This window comes from Erpetoichthys calabaricus, chromosome 8, assembly GCF_900747795.2.
Source record: "Erpetoichthys calabaricus chromosome 8, fErpCal1.3, whole genome shotgun sequence".
In the NCBI taxonomy this organism is placed as follows: Eukaryota; Metazoa; Chordata; class Cladistia; order Polypteriformes; family Polypteridae; genus Erpetoichthys; species Erpetoichthys calabaricus.
The window spans coordinates 198,033,496-198,060,289 of NC_041401.2; the positions used below are offsets into that span (position 1 = coordinate 198,033,496).

The 26,794-nt window shown below is 53.8% G+C and overlaps 2 protein-coding genes and 1 long non-coding RNA gene across 16 annotated transcripts in view; 2 read left to right on the forward strand and 1 right to left on the reverse strand.

Annotated features, from left to right (window-relative positions):
- Positions 1–7,483, forward strand: part of LOC114656453 (protein unc-80 homolog) — a 104,317-nt gene extending 96,834 nt beyond the window's left edge. For 8 of the 9 annotated variants that reach the window (XM_028808101.2, XM_028808102.2, XM_051930916.1 and 5 more), the window contains 4 exons: positions 407–488; positions 3,148–3,259; positions 3,575–3,750; positions 6,072–7,483. In XM_028808101.2, coding sequence (XP_028663934.1) covers positions 407–488; positions 3,148–3,259; positions 3,575–3,750; positions 6,072–6,347 — 646 coding nt within the window. In that variant the 3' untranslated portion in view covers positions 6,348–7,483. Of the gene's footprint in view, positions 1–406; positions 489–3,147; positions 3,260–3,574; positions 3,751–6,071 lie in introns of those variants that run through there. The other variant, XM_051930919.1, reaches the window with a different exon arrangement.
- Positions 1–26,794, reverse strand: part of LOC127528966 (uncharacterized) — a 524,038-nt gene that overhangs the window by 262,894 nt on the left and 234,350 nt on the right. The gene's annotated exons all lie outside the window — the stretch shown is intronic.
- Positions 9,401–14,531, forward strand: rpe (ribulose-5-phosphate-3-epimerase). Its single transcript, XM_028808107.2, has 6 exons — positions 9,401–9,607; positions 10,260–10,339; positions 10,990–11,129; positions 12,168–12,302; positions 13,499–13,585; positions 14,112–14,531. Exons 1-6 carry the CDS (start codon positions 9,486–9,488, stop codon positions 14,232–14,234), a joined length of 687 nt encoding a protein of 228 aa, XP_028663940.1. The 5' UTR covers positions 9,401–9,485; the 3' UTR covers positions 14,235–14,531.

The window sequence follows — 26,794 nt, forward strand, 5'->3', positions numbered from 1 at the left end:
TCTGACTTCAGCATTTGGCTTTAAAGCACAGCGGGTACTAAATCAAACTGTATGGCGTGGCGGCCCCCCGTCACATACTTGGGGTAGACACAAGACTGAATATTGAGACGAATGCCCCTTTGTATGAGGCTAACACAAGCACATCCATGCAATGTAACACTTGGCCATCCACATTTGGTTTTTATTCTTCTGCTGCTGTTTGGAGTTTCCTTTGAGATCAAACAAACCTCCTTTAAAGAGTTGAAATGGTGAGCAGCAAGTCCTAAAGTGGACCAGCGGCCACAGCTCTGCTACAGTAGGTCCCAGAAGACCGGGCAGGACATGAAGTACAGAAGGGGGATTAGTCTTCACCCCAAACAGGGGGCACCGCTGTCTGAAACTGACCTCAGATTTGCCTTCTCCACAGAGTGGCGAGTGTTCAGAGTGAACCCGGACAGCAGAATCTGCTCCTTCAGCAGCCACTTGGAAGAAAGCGAGGACTGCGCCAGGTAAGAGCAGATAGCCTCTTCATGTCCATTTGTCATCCCACCCTTCGTCACTGGCTGCAGTGAGGCCAGAGTCCTGCGGGTGACACGAGTGGCCTTGAGGCCTTAGAGGGGGGCAGAAAGTCAGCAGCGTTGTGATTGAGCAGTAACTTGTGTGGCGTCTCCATGGCGCATGTCGTACACTCGCATGTTTAGCTCTTTTCTGGGGTGGTGAATTTACAAATTGGGCTGATCGGCAAAAATTCATTTTACAAAAGTGAAAAAGCAGAATCCCTTCAGCATTGTGTGTAAAGTGCCACTCGATTACGACGGCAGAGCGGAGCGCCGCACTTTATTATCTGGAGCCGCTCCTCTTTTTGACTATCGTGCTCTGCAAGTGCATCATAAGGTGTGACTTACACGCTGTTCCCTTTCTGTTTCTTAATGATCAAATGGCTGCCATTGTCACTTGTCGTATTATGTGTGTGTTACCTGACAGATTGTCCTTGTCCACGGCTGCTGTGTTTCAAGTGTACTTGCTGTCCGTGGCGACCCGCTTCTCCTCGGTGTGTTGGCTGTTGGCTCCTTTCTTCATATCCCTGTGGCACCTCTGCCCACGTTTGTCTTACACGGCTGTATTTGCTTGGTTAGCTTCATTTATGTCGTTTTTGACTCTTCATTTCTGATACGTCTTGATTTTATCTTTAGGATTATCCTCTCGCCTCATTGTTTTCTTTTGATTTCACTTCTTTTTGCTTTCATCTTTGTAGTTAGTTTTCCTACTCAATCAATACTCTCAATTATAAAGTCCTTTGAGCCGCATATTCACCCTCTCTGAGCCGATTCAGTTCCTCCCGTGACCCAAAGACCCCGTCGGTGCCTGGTGACGCCTGCTAAACTCCTGCCCTGTGGACAAATTGAGCCTCACGGACATAAACACCGGGCTGAAGCGGCTAAAACGCTAACCCTAACCCCCCAGGGACCACCCGCATCAGTAATGTGGCTTCATTTAAAATGCCACAAACTACAAGGCCGAGATGACGAGACCATTAGGAGCTGCACAAGGGAAGGATAAATAGACCTGTGCGAAAATAAAATGGAAATGCCAGGCGGGTGGGCACGTGGATCCAGTGAAACACTAAAGGTGGGGGACACGAGTGGAGCTGAAACACACACACAGCGCGAGAGACTCTGGACGAGGGGTCTTCAGTAAGTTAGGGAGCCGGCCATTCTGCTAAACTGACTGGGCACCGCCTTTGTGTCGGGTGATGCAAGCCCAGCGTAAAAGACCTCAGCAAACATGGCCTGCCCGCCTGTCTGTCTGCCCATCTGCCTGCCTACCTGTCTGTCTGCTTACCTGTCTGCCCATCTGCCTGCCTATCTGTCAGTCTGCCCATCTGTCTGACTGCCTGTCTGTCTGCCCACCTACCTGTCTGTGTGCCTGCCTATCTGTCTGTCTGCCCATCTGTCTGACTGCCTGCCCGCCTGTCTGTCTGCCCATCTGCCTGCCTACCTGTTTGTCTGCTTACCTGTCTGCCCGTCTGTCTGTCTGCCTGCCCGCCTGTCTGTCTGTCCGCCTACCTGTCTGTGTGCCTGCCTGCCTGCCCATCTGCCTTCCTATCTGTCTGTCTGCCCATCTGTCTGTCTGCCTGCCCACCTGTCTGTCTGCCCATTTGCCTGCCTACCTGTCTGCCCAATTGCCTGCCTACCTGTCTGTCTGCCTACCTGTCTGCCCATCTGTCTGCCCATCTGCCTGCTTACCTGTCTGCCCGTCTGCCTGCCTACCTGTCTATCTGCTTACCTGTCTGCCTCTCTGTCTGCCCATCTGCCTGCCTGCCTATCTATCTGTCTGCCTGCCTACCTGTCTATCTGCTTACCTGTCTGCCTCTCTGTCTGCCCATCTGCCTGCCTGCCTATCTATCTGTCTGCCTGCCTATGTGTCTGTCTGCTTACCTGTCTGCCCGCCTGTCTGTCTGCCCATCTGTCCACCTACCTGTCTGTCTGCCTGCCTGCCTATCTGTCTGTCTGCCTGTCTGTCTGTCTGCCCATCTGTCTGTCTGCCTGCCTGCCTACCTACCTGTCTGCCCATCTGCCTGCCCGCCTCTCTGTCTGCCCATCTCTTTCCCGTCCCATACCTGTCTCTGGCTGCACTGTCTGACCCCGACTCCAATTTAAGGTTGCCGGGCTGATTCAGGACAGCTGGCACTTGTGCATTCTGTATAAAGCAGGGTCACTTGTACTGTTCCTGTCACTTTGGATGTCACTTTGTAAACGGACCCTGCTACCATCTGATGAATTTAAGTGCATTCAAGAGTTGATGGACGCATCGTTTTCCACAACATTCTCCTCGTTGTGCTTTTCCAGAATGTTCCCTGAGAGGCGCCTCCTCATGGACGTTCAGCGCCAGGCTGACTTGTGACCGCAGTGTCATCTTGTCATTCTTGCATTCTCAGACACCTTCACGAGGCCTGCAGCACTTTGAGCGGCTCTCACACTTTGTCGAGAATGTGACAGAATCTTCTCAGACCTGCTCAATCCAGTCTACTGCTGGCTTTCTGTTACTGTGTCGGCAGCATCGGGCGCAGGGTCAGCCCAGGACAGGGTGCCAGTCCCGATGCGCCACGTCTGCCCGTCTTTGAGGATGTGCCGACATGTCTGACTGCCCTCTAATGTGTTCTTTCAGCCAAGACGACCCCTGCTGTCCAGGCAGAAGACTCAGACCGAGCCTCGCAGTCGCCCGGGGGCTCGCCTGTCCACCACCCGCCGGAGTATTCAGCCCAAATCGAGGCCTCTGGGTAAGCAGCGCCCGTTTGGTGCATGTTTGGAGTGTTCCTGTGTGGTGTGTCCAGTCCTTGGACAGTTTGGTGAATGCATGTCTGTGATACTGAAACTGTCTAACGTCGGGCCGCTTGGGTGACGTGCAGGTGGAATTTGTGTGGAGGAGAATTAATGATGAGCAGAGGACGGTGGGCACAAAAGTCCTCGATACGCGGGCGCTTGTACTTTGTCCTAGTACAAGCGAGGGTCCTGAAGTGACAGTTGAGGTGCTGCACAAAGTTCACGCGGAGCGGCGCACACTCGCTAACAACCTTTCCTCGTGTCCTCTGCAGAACAGAAGAGGTCGGTGACCTTCACGGAAGCACAAGAGGCAACTGTGATTGGCCCTGCCGAGGACAAAAAGGAGCCTTCATCCAATCACAAGAGTCTGGAAGGAGACGCGAAATCCAAGCCACTGGCCTCCTCTTCAAGTGCGGACGCCGAGCGCCACAGTCCTGTCACGGGCAGGGTAGGTGCAGAACAAAGGGGGCATTCAGGAATACCGACACAGACGGACACTTCGCTGCCACCCTACAGTTTCCATTTCTAAAGTTGTCTTTTGCTCAGGTGACCGCTTTGCAAATAATCCATGAATGGCCTCGATGATAAATGAAGTGCCATGAGCTTGGGAAAGGCGCTATATAAATCAAACATGATGATGATTATTAATACATACTCGGGTGATCAGATACCCCACAGACAATAAAAACCACATAAAGTTTTACCTGCCAGCCGACCCGCTGCCCCTGCTTCTGGCGAGGGCCCACTAGGTGGCACACAAGGACTGCACAATTGTAACGTCATTTAAAAAGAGGATTCACAAAAATACCACGCGACACGAAAACGTTAACATTGAAAAAGCTGGAGCAATAAAATTCAATTAGGGTTACGGTTAAATCACATGGGAGGAGGAGGAAGAGGAGTAAAGGGAAGGGATAGGAGGAGGAGGAAGAGGAGTAAAGGGAAGGGATATACAGAGTAGGCCATAAATCACCTAAAAATAATAAAGACATGAATACGATAATAAGCAGTGGCAGAACGACGGGCCAGCCTCCGTCTGTAGGACAGAATGGCACTACGTTTAAACAGCAGTGGGCAGAAAGTGCAGATGGCAGTGCACAAGTAAGACATAAAGTGGCAGGCGGGCACAGTGTAGGCCAGTAGGATCGGGGCAGTGCAGCGTGTGGTGAGCAGGGTGGCCGGCTGGCATCAGAGCGCCGTGACATCCAGTGCAGCAGATGGCGTGAAGCTGTGAAAGGTCAGCCGTGGGCACCGCGGAGTTGGCAATCCTGGCAAGTCAAGTCGCCTAAGCGCACGGTGCTGGATCTGCTCAGGATACCCTCAGTGGTGCAGCAGCAGAAGGACGTTCATCGGGATTTCGGCTCCCCGTCCCCAAGCTCGTCAGTTTAAAGAGCCCCTTTGGGGTTGACAGGCCCACCCAGGAGCCTGAGGGCACTAAGTGTCTGGACGGGGAGCTGAGCCAAGTGTCACGGCCTTTGTTCTTCTCGTTTGTCTTGTTTTGTGCCAACAGAAAGTTCATTTCTTACACGTTGTGTTTTCTACCAGCGTGACTCCGGAGTGTAAATGCAGAGTCCGCCTTGCTAACAGTTGGAGGTGGCATTATGGGCGAGTACCTCACACTGAGCACACCGATCTTCTAGGTAATGGTGCCCACTCGGCCTTACTGAGTGCCTGACCAGTACAACGTGACGCCACGTCTTGTGCCCGAGTTTATGCCACAGCGTCGTCTCCATTAAACAAACATGAAATCTCGTAACAAAGAGCTGCCTGCAGTTAGAGGACAATGAATGTAAATGTGTGGGCGTGTGAACAGGGGGCCACGAGGCGACCCGAGACCCCTGCGTGTGTGTGACTGACGCCAGGCTTTCTTAAACCTGCACCCCAGGATGCCATGAAGTGCCACCACAACTCAGTCAAGTGAGCCTGTGGGTCGACTGTCTGCACCGACCGGGTGAACGCTGGGCTGCTTGTGAGATTTTCAGCGCCAGTCCGTCAGGAAACCCCGTGGCCAGCTGGGCATTTCCAGGGTCTTCTCTTCTCACGGCGGTTGCTTGACGTCTTTTTTACAGTAATGGAGTCATGTCAGTCTAGTCGTGCTGCGTGGCTGAGCTCTTTGTCTTCTTCTCTGTCGGTTGCACTCGTCTTTAAAGACGTCCGTCTGTTGTAGAATGAGCTCAATGTGAACGTTTTGTAAATATTAATTATTATTATTATTTATTCTGGGTGGCACAGTGGGTAGCGCTGCTGCCTCGCAGTTAGGAGACCCGTCTGGGTTCACTTCCCGGGTCCTCCCTGCGTGGAGTTTGCATGTTCTACCCGTGTCTCCCCGGGTTTCCTCCCACAATCCTAAGACTTGCAGGTTTAGGTGGATTGGCGATCCCTGGTGTGTGTGTGTGCCCTGCGGTGGGCTGGCGCCCTGCCCGGGGTTTGTTCCTGCCTTGCACCCTGTGCTGGCTGGGATTGGCTCTGGCAGACGCCCGTGACCCTGTGTTAGGATATAGCGGGTTTGATAATGGATGGATTATTAATTCTTATTATTATTATTACGTGTGCCAATCGTAGCTCAGCTGAGGATTGTGCCCAACGTTTGACTCAGCGCTGCCTCCGGTGGCCGTGTCAGGCAGGACGCCAGTGTGAATACAAACCCCCGCCGTGGTCACAAGCAGGGTGGGCAGTCGGCACAGGCCATCCAATCAAACGTCGACGCTGATCGTCAGCCATGCCACGCAGAGTTTCACGCGCCATCTTTGTCTTTGGACTCTTTTTCAGGCCGACTCGACGGAACCAAAGGCTAAAGAGCGTGAAGAACCGCGGACCACCTTGTGTCCCCCGCCACCGCCCATCCTGGAAATCACGCCGTCCCCGGAGCCGCTGCCCGAGAGCCCGGAGGACTTTGCAGGAGAGGAGACCCGAAGTTTGCTTCAGCATGCGGCCACCGTTCTGCACATCAGCGAAGACAACGGCACCGAGAACCCCCTGCTGTCTCCGGCCTTCATATCGTCTTACGGAGACCCCCAGCCGGCGGGCGACGGGTCTCACGTCTGAATGGCAGCCGGACAGGTGAGGAGCAGTGGGACTCCACGAGTGACGCCACACTGGGCTCAAGGGGTCTTCGTGCTGATTCTGAAAGAGCCGAGGCCCCCCTGAGTCAGCAAGCCACTGATCCCCCAGAGCCCACCCTTAGTCTGTCCCTTTTCTATGAACAGGGTCACCCATCCGTTTGATCCTCTTTTTCATTTTTCGCAGACCTCCATAACTCCACTTTGACAGTAGGGAGACCCCCAGCAGATTACAGGTGATTGAAACGGCCCCCCAGAGTCTCGGGCCAAGGTGGGCTGCCATGAACAGGTGTTCATTTTGGTCCGTGGCTGGCAGCCCCACGCGTAGTGCCCACTCGGCACAGATTGTCCCAAAGTGCAAGGCACCACTGTGTCACAGACACAGAGGGGTGGGTGGCAGGTGACGACAGAGTGACCCTCTCAGGCGTCATGGAGGAACACAACAGAAAATGTGCGGCCGAGGGAACTCGAGATGGCGTGGCGGGCGTTTGTAACAACAGTCTAGCCATCGGCGGGCATTTGTGACTCTCGCCCAGACAGCTGGTGCCCATCCCGGCTCGCCCCAACCAGGACTCGAGAGACATCGCCACCACGTCATGTCACCGGTTACAGAGTGGGCCGTCGTGCTGCCATTACAGCAGTTTGTGGGCCTTCAGTGAACTCCTGCTAGCTTCACCAGTGGGCACTGCAGTGTGGCAGCTGCTTTAGTGGGCATTTGGACCTTCAGCATGTCCAAGTGAAGACGTCGTGCCCACGTGACTTTCTTCCTTTGTTTCCTGCTCCTGCTTTACGCCGTACCTACCAACTACAGGAGCACCACAAATAACAGGACACAGTGTGCCCAGAGTGGCACTGGCAAGGAGCCCCTAAAATGACCAGCCCACTTCAACATGTCACATGCAGGGCTCTCTGAAAGTTGCCAAGAAACCCAAACTGCACTTCAGAGACTCGGGGAGGACACGGAGAGCAGGAGACGGGCAGCACTGGGGTGGCAGGTATGGAGTTGGTATGGATGGCAGGCTTTACTGCCCGCAGCTAAACATGTGTCTTGTGTCATGAAGCGTCTTCTGTACTTTTTAAAACCTCACTTGGCATTAAAATGCTTTCACTGTGCACCCAAAAGAGCCTGAGGACATTTTATCTACTGCAGCGGGACAGCCTGGCAGGGGTGGAGGAGGTACATTGATGCCAGGGCAGGCCGTGGCCCAGTTAGTGGCACCAATAGGGTGATTCTGGCCTAGGCTGGTGTGCCACTTCCCTGAAGTGCCCCCTCTCTTCATGCATGTGCTTCCTTACCAAGCAGTTACATGGCACCCAAGCACAAAGCAGCGTGCCAACTGTGACAGGTGACGTGCCCAGGTGCACAAGTGCTTGGCGTTTCTACCACAGGATGGCATAATCCCAAACGCTGACCCGGTGGGCATCACCTGCAGACATTTTTAGTGTTTGTTTCTTTGCTCACATTGTGGGGTCCTCACAGAATATGAGTGCCAAAGGTGCCAGGGGGCAAGTGTGCAATGGTGATTGGGATGTGCTCCTTGTTGGCCGTTTCCTTCCTTAGAGTTGTTCTTCATCATTTGGAAGGTTTGATGTTCGTCAGAGTGGGTCAGCATTTGCTGGGCACGCACACCCACTGATAAGGGGCATGGCCTTGGTGAGGCCTGAAATGAAGAACAAATGGCCCACTGAGCTCAGCTGAAGTCACTGGGGACCCAGGAGGTTGGAGAACGTGTCACACCACAGTCGAAGTCAGCGGAGGACCTCGCTACAGTGTGCTGCCCGCTGGAATGTGCGCCTGCAACGAGGCTTCTACAGAACGGGTGGCATCAAGGGTGGCAGGCCTGGCCAGGTTGTATTGGTGGCCTGCCTTGGTGGTCTTCTCACGAGCCACTGTGCCATTTGTCATCCTCAATGTCAATAAACCTTTGGCAGTCAATCAATCGCTCCTTACAAGGCCCGTGTGTGCCAACCTGTGCAGGTAAGGCGACCTGTCGAGGACGACAGAAAATAAAACGATGAGCTGTCTGATCAACGATGGCACACCCTCCATCAAAGTCGGACCTCTGGGTGGACTACAGCTGTGAGCCTTCACTTTTAAAGCCCCACTGCTGTGGTACAGCGACTCTGGGGACGAGCATCCAGACGCAATCGACGGCCCGCTGCCTGACACCAAGGGGGTCCCACCGCTTCGATGTCTGTCTGTCCAATTCAGGCACAGCGGGGACCCCCTGAGCAGCCAGCGTGGACCTGATGGTGCCACCCAACATGTCTGAGGGTGACTGGCCACATTTGGTGACAGAGTCATCGACGATGCCACAGCACTGCTGCTCGTACCCTTCGTCATCGCATACCCGCGGGGGCGTCCTGCTATTTGTCAGCAGTTTCATGTGTCACTTTTATCTGAATGTTCAAGGGTACTGAAGATGGGGGGGGCATGTGAGCCCCCAGCTGTGACGGCATATGACACTCGTCTCCGCGGGGTGACAATGCTGCCCTGGCATCTCTTCACACGCTGAACAATGACAACAAAAAACGTCATATTTCTGAAAAACGCGAGAGAGGGGGGCAGCCACAATTAAAGGGGCATCAACCCAGGTTCTCGGCTCGCCCCCTCATTTGTCGGTGGAGTGGGGGGGTGTTGCGTGCCACCTGCGTAGTGCAGGTCCTCTTTGCTGTCACCTGCCTGCCGCCTCTCCCTCTCTTAATGTACCTTAGTTTTTATGTTTCCCCACAATGTTATAAACGCCACATTACTTCCCCCAAGTGTTTCCCCGCGCGGCTGCTGTCTGCATTTCACTAAACTGATAACAAGTTGTTTGCTCCTTCTTATCAGTGAACGTAAGCCGGTGAAATCAGCGGCCCTCGTCCTCGCTAACGGCGGCGCCATCCGATCTCCGTCACCTCAGCGACCTTCCGCTACTCCTGAAAACAAAACAAAGGCGCCCTCCTGGGACCCGGAAGTGATCGCGGCCGCGCAGGCGGCATCCACGCCTACCGCCCAAAACAAACTACAAATCCCGGCAGACACCGCGGCCAGAGCAGACGGCGGGGGCGCGCAGGAACACGTGGATCATCCTACCAGAAGACAGAGACGGAGATCCGCAGCGGCAGCAACACCAACAACATGTCGTACAGCGCCAAAATCGGACCATCCATCCTCAACAGCGACCTGGCGTGCCTGGCGTCCGAGTGCACGCGAATGCTGGAGTGCGGCGCTGATTATCTGCACTTGGACGTCATGGACGGGTAATCGCACTCCCGGGGTTTGCTTTCTGTGGTTGCCGTCGCTATGTCAGGAGGGGCTCGTCGTGTTTGTAGTCTGCCGGCGACTTGTGTGATGAGAAGTGAGGGGCTCGCCGCTTACTTTAGGCCGATGTGTTCAGGCCGCAGTGGCCACCACCGCGTCCCTAGGAGCGGCAGCCTTGTCACCGAGCCCGGCGGCTCACCTGAGCCACACCGTGGTGAAGTAAAGGCGGCGACATGAAGGAACTGAGTTAACACCAACAAGGTAAAGTGAACGAGGCAGGGAGAGCCCCGCGGTGGTGGTCGTCAGGGCTGTGCAGTTGGTGGCCTTATTTACGTCTACGGCTGACCCCGTGAGGCGACTTACAGAAGGTTAGATGTGCAGGTGACCCGCTCAGGGTCACTCGGGGGTGTGCTGGGAGCCCCACGTCCCAGATTGGGGATCTTCTTGATGTCTGCCTGCAGTGTGTCATCACCAGAAGTAGTGTGGTGGGCAGTGGGACTTTGGGGACCTGCAGAGCTTCACTTGATGTTAGTTTAGAAGACGTTTGTGGGGCTGGGTGGTCTGTTCTCGGTCCACGTTGGCTTAAAGCTCAGAGTGGGTCCGGTTCCAGTTCCGGTTCTGACTCGGTTTCTCTCCCTGGTTTGTTTACAGGCACTTCGTCCCAAACATCACCTTTGGCCATCCGGTGGTGGAGTGTCTCAGGAAACATCTGGGCCAGGCACCCTTTTTTGGTGAGTCACCCTTTTGAAAAGCAGTAGGGTGTTTGTGTGTCCATTTACACCCTTGTGGGTGGCACGAGGTCCTCCAGCAGCCCCCTATTCATTGTGACGAATATGAAATTGACACGGAGACGCTGTGGCCTGGGGGTCTTGTTCCAGCTCTGAAGTTGGAAGTGACAGACGAGGACAGTTAGGGTGGCCAGTGAGTGACCCTGGTTGGGGGGCCAGGACGCTCGTGGAAATCTGACCCAAGTGTGACGCTGGGGGTTCAGACACAGCACTCGGTGAGGGGCGCTATACACAAATCAGCTGAATTGAAGTGTCTGGTGTGACATCAGGACAAGCTGGCAGTCCCAGTGAGTGACACACGGACCGAATGTCCCCTATAAAACTGCAAGGAGGCGCTTTGGGGTGTTTCAGTGGCAGGGTGGCACACATGGAGTTGGCGCTCAAATCCTGCCCCCAGTTTCGTGAGTGTGTGTCCTGTCCTGTCCTCCTCGTGTCTGCCTGGCTTTTGCCCCCCGAGCCGTGTGCTTGTGTCTTTGAAGGTGCCAGGGTGAGGGTGGGCTGGTTGGTGGCAGGCCTGTGTCCTCCTTCACTGCTTTGTCATTTTGAACTTTGGTGTCTCTATTTATTTTTGTTGATGCCCCCCCAACCTGAAGACATGCACATGATGGTGTCCCGCCCAGAGCAGTGGGTGAAGCCGATGGCCGCAGCAGGTGCCACTCAGTACACGTTTCATCTGGAAGCCACGAGTAACGCCGGGGCATTGATTAAGGACATTCGGGAGAGCAGCATGAAGGTGGGTGCTTTACAGCGGGTGAGTGCAGAGGCTGTTGGCACAGGTGAACACAAGCCGTGCCCACCGAGGCCGGTCGTCGAGCCCATCTGTGATAACGGCAGCCAGTCTTTGTGGGTCATCACCGGGCATTTATGGTCACTTTGATTGTGTGTTTAGTTAGCGGGCAGAGACCCCCAGTTAGGTCTGCGGTGGAGTGGCGGCCATTCGTGGAATGCTGAAGGGTTGTAGTGACACACCTGACTGGCAGAGTCATTGGCACAGAGAGGCCAATTTCAGCACTTGCCATGTCACCATTCCAGCCAAACATGTCGCTGCTTGGCTCAGCACTTCAGATGCCACACTTGGTGGGTTTTCTCTGGTGCCCACAATGATGCCAATCATCCACCGTCCTAGAGGTGTAGAGCCAGGACTCTGAGAGTCTGCCATCTTTGGGGTGAAGTCTTCCACCAATGCCGCCCTGTCACCCTTTGACCCAGACTAAGGTGGCACCTTTGCCCGTTGTACATTTACCATGAAACCCTTTGAGTGGACGGTCAGTCCACTGTCTGGTGGGCACCCGCTGTTTACATTTGTCTCTCCTGGTGCATTACCAGGCTGAAGGGTCACTTGGGCTCTGTGATGTCCCCGTTTGTGCCTTGTCCTGCGCTAGTGGCTCTGCTTTTGGTTATTCGCCCATCTTGGTCTGGTCGCACTGAAGATGGCGAGATACTGGGCACGTGACGGTGGAGGTCCGCCTTAGGGTGGTCCCTTTGGACTTTGACGGCCTCTGGGCAAACAACTCACAAACAGGAATTTGACCTCGAGGTCCAAGTGCAGTGCCGCTGACTCACCCGTCAAGTGGGCACTTTTAAAGGCGGTCAGCAACCGTCAGGCCGGCTCTGGGCTTTACTCCATCCTGGTCTGCCTCCGTGAGGGGTGGCTGGCACTTTGCCAAATATATGGGGGTACCATGTTTGTGCCCTCGGGCATCAGGGTGAGCCCCGTGTCTCGGCGGGTCACGTTGGGTTGGCGTGAATTCTGCTTGTTTGCTTTTTGCAGGTTGGGTTGGCAATTAAACCCGGGACCACTGTGGAGGAGTTGGCACCTTGGGCCAGTCAAATCGATATGGCACTGGTGATGACGGTGGAGCCAGGATTTGGTGGACAGAAGTTCATGGAGGACATGATGCCCAAGGTAAGGACCTGAGCCACGGTGCCAGTTGTGTCCATCCGTCTGTCATACTGTGGATCTCCTAAATTCGGGTCAAGTTGTTCACCCCACACACATGTGATGGCACCTCCTGCCATGTGGGCACATCACATCCTGTGTCCCTGAGTAGAGTGGTAGCAGCTGTGGTATTTCAATGCCCAGTGGCTGTCCTGTGATATGGAATGGCGCTGGGGTGACCGCCCATTCAACACAGGATTTGAACTCGGGACTCTCGAGCCGTGAGGCGCTGGCACTCGCCACGTTGGCTGTCTATGTTTTATATGGTGCCATCTGCTCACTGGGTTTACACGCTGCATGCCCACTTGACACACAGATTCAAATTTCAGGAAATGGCGCTTGGGTGGTCAGTAGTGGTGTGCCAGTGGGCAGCCGCTGGGGGTCCTACATCTTTGTCACCTACCTTAAGAGACGGTGGGTGGCACAGTGGAGCAGGCTGAATGCTTGGACTGGATGGTATGGCTTTCCCTCAATGGTGCACTTGGTCATGCCAGGCCAGTACAGTAACCTGATGTGCCCATCTCTGGAATGTTGGAGAAAATCCAAAAGGGGTGTTGCCCAGCTCATGTGGCACATCCCTCAGGTTGCCCAAAATGGTGCCCATTCAGAGTCTGTGTCTATGTGGCCTGGGACCTCAAAGTCGCTTGTCTGTGCCCTCGTGCCATCTCATGTATGGGTGGTCAGTGCCAAATGACCGTGGTGATACCCTAACCCTGGTGATACCACCAGGATGTTGAATTGTCTCCTCAGAGCCCGTCTGTATGCTGTGCCCTCAAATGTATTGACTCTCTGAGGCAGCGGGCATCCCCTTAAAAGTGATCCAATGTGCTGCCCGCTGACCCTCCACATTTACATTTACAAGCACAGCCACCATTTCATTCATTGACTTCAGGCCAGTGGGTGGCATTGTGAAAGACTTGTGCTGGGTGGTGCCAGCTACAGCCATAAAGGTGTGCCCAAAGTGGGGGGCTTGAGTTCAGGTCAGTTTGTTGTTGCCCTGCGTGTTTTTTGGCCATTTAAGGATTTGACTCGATCCACAGGTGGCACCATTAGAGGCTGTGCCCTCTGGCCAGTGGCTGTCTGCGTGTTATCTTTTTCTTGTCTGACATGTGCCAAGGCAGAGTCTTCATGCCAATCTCACCCTCTGTTTGATTCCTCGGCAGGTCAGCTGGCTCAGGACGCAGTTCCCATCGCTGGACATTGAAGTGGACGGGGGCGTCGGACCGGACAGCATTCACAAGTGTGCCGAGGTGAGTCTATGCCATCCTTGGCTTTGGCAGGCAGCCTGGAGCCCATCATGAGTCTCGCCATCCAGTGCAGTGTGTGGGGGCACAGGTGACCTTTAAATGGCTCATTGGAACACAGTGCCCAGAGTGGCCCAAAAATCGGCTGGTGGTCCGCATCTCCCTTTCAGCTGAGTGGCCTTTGCTGATGTGCTGTTGGCACTGCCACCCCCGAATTGCAAACAGAGTGCCTGAGCACACCACATGTGAGCCACACAGCGCACGAGTGACTTTAGGGACAACTCTGAAGAGGCTCGTGGACCCCCAGCCTCCACGCCAAGTTGCTGTACCAGCCTGTGGTGCACCCCTGACCCAGCAGCGTGGTGGGAGATGGGCCGAGTTGTGCCCCCTGTGGTCCACCCTCCATGCCGTTCATTTGTTTTGGCTTCTGTCTTTCTAAATTGTGGCACGACTTGTCGTTTTGGGGGTCTCTGCTCGCTGTCTGTTTTGTCCCAGGGGGCTGACGTCTGTCTGTCTGTTCTCGTGTCGACAGGCCGGAGCAAACATGATCGTGTCGGGCAGCGCCATCATGAGCAGCGACGACCCTCGCTCGGTCATCAACTTCCTCCGCAACGCCTGCATGGAGGCCATCCAGAAGCGCTCACTCGACCGATGAAGGGGCGGAGGCCGCCGCCCGCCGTGGACCTGCAGCGGTGCCCACCTTTCACTGTCCTGGATGTTCGCCGACCACTGGCTGGCCACTCTGTCGTGACTTCCTGGACTCTTCACCCTCTTCTTGTGACCTGCAGATGTGCGCCAGCACTGGCCACAAGGTGACGAGCTGCCCGTCGATTCCTGGCGTAAGTTACATCGCCCTCTTGTGTTCAGTCACCAGTCTCTGACGCCAACCCCGAAATGCCAGAGGTTCACGCCTTCAGCTGGACGTTTCTCAATAAACTTGACTTGGGTTTTCTGACTTGTGTCGTCCTCTGTCCACACGCTGGCTTCATGGTGACACTGTCACCTCTCGGGCCCTGTGCCCACTTGGCTTTTCTCCAAGTCCTCTTGACTGGCCTGGTCTGTGCCACTCACTGCCGCAAAGAAGCAGCTTGGGCAGGCCTTAGGAACTCGCTAACCAGCGGGACTTAACTGGTAACTTCATGCCAGGCAAGTGGCATTTTATTGGGCATTTCCTGAGTAGTTGTGGGATTGAATCGGGACAAAGATTTGAAGTCATCAGCTGATGGGCAGAACTGCATGGCCAACTCTGTGGTGCCCATCCTTCCAGGTGGCTGGCTCACTCACTCAGCCTGGCACCTGGTCCAATAATAAGTCAGTTTAGGGACACGGACTGGGGGGGCTTCACTCCGCTTGACCACCGCCTGCGTGGTGGGCGGCAGGGCATGGGGGTCCTTCAAAACACCACGTGTTTTGTTAAACAGTCCAGGTGCCATCGTGCTGGGTGGTCCTGATGATGAGGTTTAGCCACTGGCGTGCCACTGCCCCCCCACTGGCCGCTCGTCCAACTGTCCTCTGTATGACCAAAGTGAAATGTCACAAATGGCAGTCGAGCAGCCCAAGTGGACAGCTCTAAAAAAACAGGCCGAGGGCACAAAGTGACACACCAGTGAGGGGTTGCCATGCATTTGGTGGGCACACCTGTGTGACGCTGAAGGGGTCTGTTTGGTGTAGTGTGGGTACGCCTTTTAAATTCAGGGGCAGAAGTGGGCAGCTGGGGTTTGTGCCCACTGCTAATGGAGGGATTTGCTGTTGGCCATGTGGTGCGTCCTGCTCTGTGCAGGAGAAGTGCCAGTGCCATGCTGCTCAGGAGTGAGACCACGTGCCCCCTTTTACAAACATTGGGTGGCTGCTTTTGTCACCTAAAGATCCACCACAGGGAGGATCCAGTAGGGTGGGGCGGCAGCCCGACTTTAAAGGGACCCTTTGAGTCAGTCGGCTCACTTTGGGGGTCTCGGTCCACTGTGTCATCCATGAGGGTCTCAGTCCACTGTGTTGTCCACTGGCCATTAAACGTTTCTGTTTTGTCCGCCTTCTCAAAGCCCATAGAAGCCTTTCCTGAAGGAAGGGGGACATGCAGCCCAGTGAAGTGGGGGTCTTAAAGGTTTTAATACGAGACCCCAAATTAGAAACTCGAGAAGAGGACCACCTCTATGATGACCGCAGAGCCGCACACACGTAGATGACCATGACAGTGACGCTGGCCCCAAGTCCATCTTACCAGCCTCGTAGGCCCCATGTTATGATAGCAGAACAGAAACGGGCATCAGAAAGAGCGGGGGGCCGGCTGGCTGGTGCCCACTGTGCCCATACCTGGCCGTGTCACACACATGCAGATTTTACGTGCGCCTCCCCTGACGATTCCTAAAAGAGAAAACAATAAAACGATGACAACACTCAATGCAGACGGGCACAACGCGCCAACCGTGCCAACACTCAGTTTTTATAGTCATGCGTTTTTCTCAAAGAGCAGACACAAGTTTGGCCACACGGTGGTGCTGTTTGGGTGATGGTACCAGTCCAGTGCAGTCTGAGTGTCCAATGCCACTGCTGGATGCCATGCTGGACGCTGAGGGCTTTGCCCCTCTGAGCTCTACACCCCCTGCCATGCAGTGTCCGCCCACACCGCCAGTTTCCACGTCTCATAGCTGCGCCTTTCTGATTTGTGTCCCATGTCACTGTCCCACATCGCCCCCTGCACAGCCGCCAGCGGGGTATATAAAGCGCCTTTAGCGAGTTTGACCTGAGCGTCCATCATCATCCTCGGACCACCAGCTTTCACAAATCTGAGGGGCTCAGCTAGAAAATGAAAAGTCCGAATTGGCCCAAGAAGAAACGTGACGATCGACATCCCATAATAAACGAGGAGCCAACTCTAAATGCCCTCCGTTGTCATTTGTCACCCTCTGGTGAAGGTCCGTAGAGGGCTAGTAAAAGATTACAAATCGTCGAAGTGACACCGGCGTGCTTAGGGTTGACCTTTGTCACTGTGACCTTCTGACATTGGCACCTGGAGGGCTCGGACCCCCAATAAAGAATCAGACATCCACAATACGAGCAGACTGGTGATCAGCAACCACGAACCAATGCTCTGCCTGATGCCCACTTTGTCAAACCTTTAGGGGGTCTGCTGATGCATAACTTCAAGATCTTCTGGTCATTTTGGCTGAAGACCCCCCTTCATCATAAGGGGGCACAAATGACGGTCCAAACGCCGCCTCCCAATGAGGGGGACCCTCTGAAAGCTTGCCATCTGGCATCACTAGACATCCAGACGCGTCCCATGGTTTGTCACGTGGGCCCCGTGAAGTCGGGGGGGATTGGGGGGTGCCAATGATATCAAAGCAGTCAGACGTCATTCTGAAACATACGGGCAGATGGGCATCTCGGCGCCATGCCCTCTCACCTGTATGCCTGGGCCGCTTTCAGTGCCCAGTCTCCTCTCCTGTCAGCAGATGGCGCTGCTGCTCAATCCACACCTCGGCTTCTTCACCACAACTGAGGCTCGCTAAGTGATGTCACTTCGTCATGTCACCTGATTCTGGTGGCGTCACACTGTGGCACTAAACTGGGAAAAAACCCTGGACTGGGCACACAGACACAACAAGGGGCGACTTAGGGGAGGTGTTTTAGACATGGCATTGGCACAGGGCATTTGTAGAATGGTGGGCAAGCAGCTGGGCCTGAATATGGGTGCTTGTTTTTACAGGTGCCAACTTTTAATGCCAGCAGAGTATTTTAATGCGTGCCAATTAGTATCCCCTAATAATGCCAGGGCTGTCAGAGTTTAGTTGAGATCTTGCCTGGCACATCTAAAGGTGCCATTCAGTTACCTGCTTTGCCCACTGCTCCTATTTAATCTGTTGTGCGCTGATGTGGTGCCCCCTTCAGGCCGGCCATATGCTGCACTTGCATTGCCACTTGATGCCACTGGCATCCTTGTCCTCCCACTTTGTAATGCCACCTAACTAACTGTGAGGAGACGCAATTGATGGGCACCACAGAACCTCAAGCCCACCCAGTAAGCCGTCCATCTCAGGACCCTGCTGGGCTGCCATCCACCACTGGCCATTCTGTCAGTCTGCGGACTTGAGTTTGAGTGCCAGCTCATTTATCAATCAGAGTTGTGGGCAGCTCAGGTGCCACTGGTGTCATATCCTGATGGGGATGCCATTCCATCTCTCCAGTCAGGTGAGTCTGGCTTGTTGAGAAAGAGTCAAAGTGCCCAGTGTGCCCAGGGTCCCCATAAGACGCTTGGACTGAAGAACTGGTGACGTTACCATGGCAACATCATACACAGCCCATTCTGTGCCAATAATGGATGGCAGGTCAAGCAGCAGCTGCATCTGACTTGGAGGTTAACTGCCTGCCAGATCCAAAGATGTCGCTGGGCACGGTGCCCTCACCAGGTGGGGGGGCACAGCAGCCATTTAGTTTATCACCCAGAAATCTACAGGAACCCAGCCTTGACAGGGCATCATGCCAGTCTGTCAGCAACACATTCACACTGCTGCTTGACCTGGTCTGCCACTGGGCACAGCATTTGAACCCAGGATACAATACAATACCATTTATTTATTTGTGTAGAGCCCAAAATCGCCCAAGAAGTGCCACAATGGACTTTAACAGGCCCTGCCTGCCTCGTGACAGCCCCCCAGCCCGGACTCTCTAAGAAGACAAGAAAACCCTTGGAGGGAAAAAATGGAAGAAACCTCCGGAAAGGCAGAGAGACCCCCTTACCAGGTAGGCTGGGCATGCAGTGGGTGGGCCAATACAACACAATACACAGAACAAATCCTCAATACAGTATCAGAATAACAATTTAACAGTAGATGACATCCCATAATAGGATTTGGATTTGTTCAGAGTCCTGCAGACCTCAGCCATCAAGCTGCCTCCCCCATTTGGCCAGCGCTGGGCCAGCCAATCCGATGGAAGGACCCCTCTTTCCCACAATTCCTGCAATCCTCCATCAGGGATGACTTTACCTTAGGCAGGCAGGTGGGCCGTGGGCACCGAGTGGCACATTTGAGTACCGAGAAGAGAAACAGAAGAGGTGAGGGTTAGTAATAAACTCTAATGATCATGTGACTGATGTTTTAGTGCCAATGACAGTCTGTAGAGTTAATCAGCAGCTCTAGTCAGGGTGTGCTGAACTGAACTTTAAAAGCTGAGAGCGAAGAGGCAGACCACTCCACAGTTTAGGGGGTCCTGTAACTAAAAGCTTGACCTCCTGCTGTTATTTTATTAATCCTGTGAATCCTAAGCAGACCAGCATCTTGAGATCTTAATGTGCGCTCAGGTTTGTAAGTCATGATAAGTTCTGACCAGTAAGCCGGACCTCCGCCATTTAATGCTTTATATGTTAGAAGGAGGATTTTGAAATCTGCCCTAAACTTAACCGGGCGCCAGTGTAAGGACGTGAGGACTGGGGTTATGTGTTCGTATTTTCTTGTTCTTGTAATAATTCTTGCAGCCACATTTTGGATTAACTGGAGGCTGTAAGGAGAACAGTTTGAACATCCAGTGAACACCACATTGCAGTAGTCAGTCCTACTAGAGATAAATGCAGGAATTAATGTCTCAGAATCCTCTTTATTTAGAAAGCGCCTTCATTTCCTAACATTTTTAAGATGGAAGAAACCTGATTAGGAGAACTTTGTGATGTGAGCTTTAAATGACCTGCGAGAGTCACAGAGAACTCCGAGACTGCGGGCTGATTCAGTGAAATTAATGGGGACTCCAACTGAGTCACACGATGACAGAATATCACTGTGGTCAGCGTCACTCCGACCAACAATGAACATCTCGGTCTTATTGGTGTTTAAAGGCAAGTCGTTCTCAGCCATCCACTCCTTTAAGTCACTAACACAACTAATTAAAGACAACATCGGAGAAACTTCATTTGATCTAAAAGTAGAACTGGGTGTCATCTGCATACGAGTGACACATTAACATGATGTGTCCTAATGAGAGATCCCAGTGAAACCAGTAAAGGTCCCAGTACTGGGACACCATATCTCAGTCCTGTCAGCACATTTCTGTACGTATTTGAATCGATTTGATAAATCAGAACTAAACCAACGGGCACGGGGCCCGTGAGCCCAACATCGTTTTCTAGCCTGAATGGTCAGTGGGGTCAAACGCTGCCCTTAAGTCCAACAACATCATAACAGTGGAGTTTCCTTCATCAGAGGATATCAGAATGTCATTTACAAGGATGCCACCTACAGCCTAGCTGACAAAGGGCACCAGTTCTGTTGTCTGTGCCATTCTATGCGGCACTTGCATGGTGCCACCCTGACACATGAAGGTCAGTGTCTGCCCACACAAAGACACTTCATTGGCTCTCCCTAGTCAGAGGGCACATATGGTCAGAGATGGTGGGCCAGTCAAACCTCACACAGCGGTAGACAGGTTTGTGGTGCCCATGAGTGTCTGGCATCAATTCAGCCTGTCACCTCCTGAGGTGTTTAGTGCCTCGTCTTGAGGATTTTCATGCCAGTTGTTAACGTGAATGTTCACTGGGAGTCCTGACAGTCGCTTGCTGTGGTCTCAGGCTGGTGATGATGCCCAACGTCACCCCAGTGCCTACACAGCCATGCTTCTTGTCCAGCTCACTCCCGCTATTCCACCTCACACCTCTTTGGTTCTGCCCTCTTTGTGCACAAAAACCCCTTGGCAAATAGGTGACTATTAATATGGTATTCCTGGACTTACCCAGAAGCCATGGCAGGCCATTGCCAGCCTTGAGACTGGCAGACTGGCCTTACTTCATGCAGTGCCTACCTCATCCTGATTTGTTTTACAGACAGAGCCCAATCAGAAAGTAAAAGAGGGCACTGGAAGATTCTAGAAGGTGGTGGGGAACCTGCAGGCCACTGGCAGGCAGTGGTGAGGACTGGTAAACACGGTGGGCGCTGGCAGACCCAAGAGGGTGTTCCAAAATGGTAGTGCACACCAGCACAAGGAAAAGGGGGCTATCGCCAATTACGCCGACTGGCATGACCCCACAGGGTCCCAGACCTGCCAGTTGGCACATACCACCCAGTGGCCCACATCTCTGTGGCTGTAATGCAGGCCTGGCATTTGATACCCATTAGCGCAGCAGCTTTGCCTTTCATGCCTAATCACGGCGGGTATTTGACGTTTTAATCGGATCTTTCGTGTATTTAAAGCAGATGGATAATCTGATGCTGCCATCTAATCCTGTCCAAAAGTCAGGCGGCTCTAAAGCGTCCTTATTAAAAGCCGCTGTGCCCGCCTCGCACGATTTCACCTATTTTTAATAAATTCTTCATTCCCAGATTTGATTTTTAATTTGCTCAAAGCTCCAACTTGCCTGCTGGCCTTCCTCCTCAAGGCTCCTCATCGCCATCTGGGCAGCGCGGGCTTGCAGTTCCTGTGCCTGTCACTGTGGGGCGCCACCTGAAGAGGAATGAAGTCCCGAGGGGCTCAATCAAGAAAAGGACGGGCAGCAGAAGTGGGGTCCATCACGTTATGGGGCGCTCCAGTCCCACCGTGCCCATTCCCTGGCATTTGCCACAGATGTGTGTCCTTGAGCTTGTCTTTTCTGTTGCCAGCCTTGCCCTGTGCCACTGTTCTAATCTGCTGACATTCATTTCATGACATTTTGAAGGTGGCACATCTGAGGCTCCAGTTCACTTCCTGGCTGGTGTGCCCCATGACAGCTGGACGGCCCTTCAAGGGTCCGGTCTGCCACGACATCCTGCTAAGGTCTCCTCATAATGGAGCAACAGGTGGGCATTCAGAGACCTGGGTTCAAATCCTGGCCTGGTCACTCTTTCCTGGGTCTCCATTCATTAAGTTAACGGGCACCTCTGACTTGGCCTGATGTGCCCGGTGCTGGATTGGCACTCCATGCTGCTCTGGGTGAGGCAGGCTCAATAAACGGGGGGCTCCCCAGAGGTGACCTGCTGTCCCTGCCTGCTGCTGCTGGGGTCTCCACTTCTGCCCCTTCTCTCATCTGCTTCATGCTGGCCAGCTAGAAGGTGGGAGGCTCCCGTTTGGCTCACCCTGCCCTACCAATCTGGCACTTCATCCCAATTCTTGGCCACACCTCCCCTCGCTGTGGCCTGGAGACCGTAATTACTCACCCATCAGAGGACCTCCTGGTGCTTTCCTTCTTGGTCTCCAACCCCTCTTTGTGCCAGTTTGACTGTCTCCAGGACCCCCGGCTGCCCAGTGTCACAGTCCTGAAGTATGCTCTGACATGTTAACCCAAAGTGGTGATGCCAGCTGACGAGCCGCTCAGCGTCTGCAGAATGAGGGACAGGCAGGAGGACCAGCGAGTTACCAGGACCCAAGACAGCAACGGGTGCCAAGTCAGAAAGCCAGTGTGTCAAATGAGACCTTAAGGGCACAGCGCCAAGCACCTCAGTAAAGGAAACACTAAGAGGACACAACAAACGGGCACCATTTAAGGGTAGAGGCCTCATTAAGAATAACAGACAAATCTTGATTGTGGTGCCCATGTGCCTTGGCACTGACTTCTACCTGTGAAAAGACAGAGACAGGAGTGTGGAGGAGCAAATCAAAAAAATGGGGAAATACATAGCCATGCCCACAAGACCGCCTCCTCGTGCCCAACAAACACGCCCACACATAGCCACGCCCACATGACCTCCTTTTCACACCTGCAGACACACCCACACATGGCTACTCGAGCATGTGACCACGCCCACAAGACAGTCTCTTCAGGCATACAGACACGCCCACACCTTGATATTTAAACACAGGGTCACGCCCACATGTCTGTCTGTCTATATTCACGGACACGCCCACAAACGGGTTTCTTTTTACTCATAGACACGCCCCCTCCTCAGTTTCTCGACATTGATGGGCCCGCCCCCTCCTGTCCCTGTCCATTATCCACACAGATGGACTTCTGACCCCTCTCTTTGGCCACAAGTCCTGTTAGGGCCGGGGTGGTGGATGGTCTTGTGCCACACATGACCCGTGTTTGCCTGACATGTCTCCATGTGCACATGGGCAGCGGACCCCTGGATGAGCAGCTACTGCAGACCCCGGTCAGTCAGGCTTAGGAAGTTGATGTCTTGATTGGGAGAACTAGCATGTGGGGGAGGGGTGAGGTACCCACCGGACCGATGACCGTCACTGGACAGCCTGGCTTTTTAAGGCCTGTGGGCGGAGCCTCAGTTGTGATTGGCAGGATGCAAGTAGAAATCCTGAGGTGGCAACAGGGAGAGCCAGAGACGCAGCGGAGCCCTCAAGTAGCCCTGCCAGGAGACCCTGAAGGCAGGTGGCAAGGTTGGTTATGATCTGGAATGAGGAGGGACAGACGTGGATGGTGCCCATGAAGTTGTCAATGCTGCTGTCCCTGTAATCGACCCTCCTTCATGTGTCATGTCACACTCTACTGGCGGTGACTTCTTGGTGTGTCACAATGTGCCAAGGTGCCCTCCTTATGGAATCTGCCACATGCAGGGACTGGCATTGCCCACTGCGTGCCCTCACTGGACTCCTGGCTGGCCTTGTCCCCTTGGTGACTCTCTTCAGTTTCCCATTTGAGCCCCCTTTGGTCCTCTCGCCCCCTGAGCTGGGCAGGCTTCTGTGTTTCCCAGGTCACTCCTCACAGATATTGGTTGGCATTTGCTGGGTTGACCTCCGTCCTGCATGGCTACTGACTGGACATGCCACAACCATTGCTGTCCTGCCTGATTTCTCACATCTGTCCCCTCATGCCATCCTCTGCGCCCTCTCCCCCTTCTGCCAGCCTTTGCTCCTTATTTTCTCTTCTCCTGTCGTCTCTGGCCCTTAGCATATTGTGCCATGCCAGGTGCCACCCAGATGCCCAAACAGCTTCATGGCTTTACAAGTTGCTGATAAGATAAACTGCAGATGGTGAGCAACGTGGAGCTCAGAGCGGCCAACAGGCAGCAAGCGTGGCAGTTCTAGGGAGGCCACACTCCGTGGTGCCACCCCAAAGCCCTGGTGACAAAGGTGGACCACGAGGATGGGACAGAAAGATGAGGCCAATGGCCCCTCCGACTCAAGCATTGCTTCAGCCTCTGCAGGCGGTCACACCGAGACAATGGGCCGTGCCCTCAGTGTGGCATTCTGGGTCCAACGCTGCCCCCTGTGGTCCCTCTACCTAGAAAGCTGCTGGCCGTGCCAAGTCGACACTGCTGACACAAAAGCTCAGGGGCTTCTCTGCTATGCCCGCCATTATATCTGGGTGACAAACATGGCACTGTCACAATGGAGTGGGCACAGACTTGCACCAGGACCACAGAAGGATGTCGAGCCAGCAGTGCGTGTCCATCAAGTGCCAGTGAGCAGAGGGCGCACATTTAGCCGATGGCCATTCAGGGGCTTACAGCTGACGTGCCAAACCATGGCACACCTCCAATCGCGGGCATGGCGCCATCAGGCCTGTGTCACAATTCGGGTGATTTTATCGTTACCTCCTGGTTGTTGCACATGTTTAAGGTCTTTTCATGTGTTTGGTACTTTCTTTTATTTTTATTCATTTTATTTTTTGTCTTCCTTGGCACTGCCAACTTCGGGCAGTGTTGCTGGGATTTGCCATGATGCCACTCCTTGTCAGTTTCTAAGATTCTGACACAAGCTGCAAAAATCCCAGAATTCTGGTGTGAATCACATCTTGGGGACAACTTCGGAGTTACGACTTACTTGGCATTCATTGGTTAAAGCTCATCTCCAGGTGCCCTATCTGTGCCCAAGTGACCTGTCAAGTGCCAGTTTACCCTCACAAAGGCCGTCTGCTGATTCCTGTTTGGCTCAGTGCCACCCCCTGGCATGACAGATGTCTACCCTTCCCTACTCCATGTCTCCTCATTCCTGGCATTTATTGATGTCATTCCCATTTCACGTCTGGCACTGAAGTGGCACAGTGGACAACGCAGCAGTCTTGAACCCTCACACCTGGCCCTGCACAGGCTGATCATACTTCCTGTGTCCATAAGAGGTTAACTGGCACCCCCCTGGCTGTTCCATTCCTTTTGCCCAGTGAACTGCCCCCCTACCCTTGAGCTCAACTGAATGTTTTGTGTTGTACACAAGTTCACCAGACCCTTCAAACCGAGCCTGTGTGCCAGCCAGCGGCTACATCACCCTGAAATGGCCCAAGCCCATGAGTGTGTCATGCCAGCCTTGCCCAACAGCAGGACTTATGGATTCTTCATTTGCCGAATGCTGTGGTCCACCTGCATGCCAATGGTCAGTTCTGGATGCTCCTGCTGGCCACCCACTAGGCTGAGAGGTGTCTGACGAGTGCCCACGTCCGCAGCTGGCATCCTGACAACAACCACCGCCATCCTCCATGAGTAGCCTTGTAGCGCAGCCTTGACAAGAACCTGCAAGTCAAAGCTTGACTTTATCGTCTGCGCTGGCATTGGGGGTTATCTGTTGGCGCCAAGTGCCTGCCAGCTCTACTAGATGCCACCCCCACTGCGCTGTTCATTTCCAGATGCCCCTCCCCCACTATCCAGTCTCCTCACAAAGTGTTCAAATCTGGCATCCCACTATGAGGACAGCACTGCCAGTCTGCATTCAGGTGGCCTACAGGCTCAGGGCCCAAAATGGCCAATAAAGGTACAGCCCACCCTGGTCTCAGAGACTAAAAAGGGGGCACTGGCTGGCACTACAGTGAAAATGGGCTTGCAGGCAGGCAGGGGCAGCGCCATCGTCCCTCAGCTCCACTCACAGGAGACAGACAGGGTGGGCACTATCTCTGGTGCCCTGACCATACCACCTTCACTCCCTCCTGCGGTGCCTCTCACACTTTAGGGGGCTTGTACCCTCAAATGACAGTTTGCTCCAAATGGAGCAATGTATATGAACGGTGCCAGCAGTAGTCACAAAAGGGCACAGTCGACTGTATATACCACTGAATGAGCTGGTCCTAGGCACCACTGGCACAACCCTGGGGGACACAATGGCTAAATGTAGGGCACAAGTTGGCAGAGTGCATCAAATGAGAATAAACTGGAGGATGTGAGGGGAGAACACACAAACTGCACATGATGGTGGCAGATCCCCAACACAGCGGCGGCACCGGCCACTCAAACGGCCTGCGCCCCCATATAGGAATCCTTTGGACACACACAGGGAGGCCACTGAGGGGTCCGAATAACTGGGACGGGCAGGGTGAGCAACACTGTATGTTCAAAATGGGCGCCCCTGCCTGCTGGTGCCCACCAAAGGCTCCCACCTGGCAGCAGGCCATTTAAGGCATCTTGGGCTGTTTTCTGTAGAGAAGTCCTGTCACCTCGCTGTCACCTTTGCTCTTTCCTTGGTGGCGGCTCTCGTTTTACGCCTTCTCTTCTTTATTTTCAATTCCATTTGTTTTTGGTGTGCGACGCTTTATGTCCTCCATACTGGAAAAAAAACACATGAAGAGGAGGAGGAAAAAAGTGAAAGAAAGAAAGAAAGAAAGAAAGAAAGAAAGATGTAGGATTTCTTATCAAGAAAGTAACAAATCAAGAGCACAAAGGCTGAGCCCAAAATGGCAAAGCCCAGCAAATGAAGATCCAAACAACTGCAAGAAAACGTCGAGAAACCAGAAAGCCAAACACAAAGAGTCCGAGGGGCGACGCTGCGCCTTCATCTGACCGACCGAGCGTCACGTCCCCGGACCTCCGCCTAAAGGGGACAGGCCACAGAAAGGGGGTCACAAATAACAAAAGCCATAAGAGACAAGAGAAATGAACATAAGTTGACCTGCGCCAGGGAGAGCCACCACACTGTGCCCACTCGTGCCGCCTCGCCACTCGCTTCAGTCACCTGAACTGCCATCGATGTTGTGGGACACGCCGCCGATTTGTAACACAAAGGGCACACGCAGTCAATAAGCGGGGCCCTAAAATGGGACCCCGGGCCTACCTGGCAGTTGTGCATCACGTTGTACTCGGCCGAACGAGGGACTGAGCCACATGACTTGGGTCATTCCACTGGCACCGCTTTCTCCTGTCGGCCGTTATGCCAAATGTCTTCCTGCATCTGTCGGCTCCAAAGTGCTGCTGGGAAGGAAGGACAAGAAATGAGCAGGAAAGACAATGAACTTCTGGCACCAGGTGGCACCGTCGTGATCTGGAGGTCCAAACATGGCACAAAGGGTGCCAGGTCCCCAACTGTCACCTGCAGGCTTTGGCCTACAGAGGCCTGGAGGGCTTTAAAAGTTTAAAAAACTGTCAAGAAGGAGAGAGAAAGAGA

Coding starts and splice junctions, on each gene's coding strand:
- rpe (XM_028808107.2), top strand. CDS start 9,486: ATGTCGTACAGCGCCAAAATCGGACCATCCATCCTCAACAGCGACCTG. Junction 9,608..10,259: donor CACTTGGACGTCATGGACGG/GTAATCGCACTC, acceptor GTTTGTTTACAG/GCACTTCGTCCCAAACATCA. Junction 11,130..12,167: donor TTCGGGAGAGCAGCATGAAG/GTGGGTGCTTTA, acceptor TGCTTTTTGCAG/GTTGGGTTGGCAATTAAACC.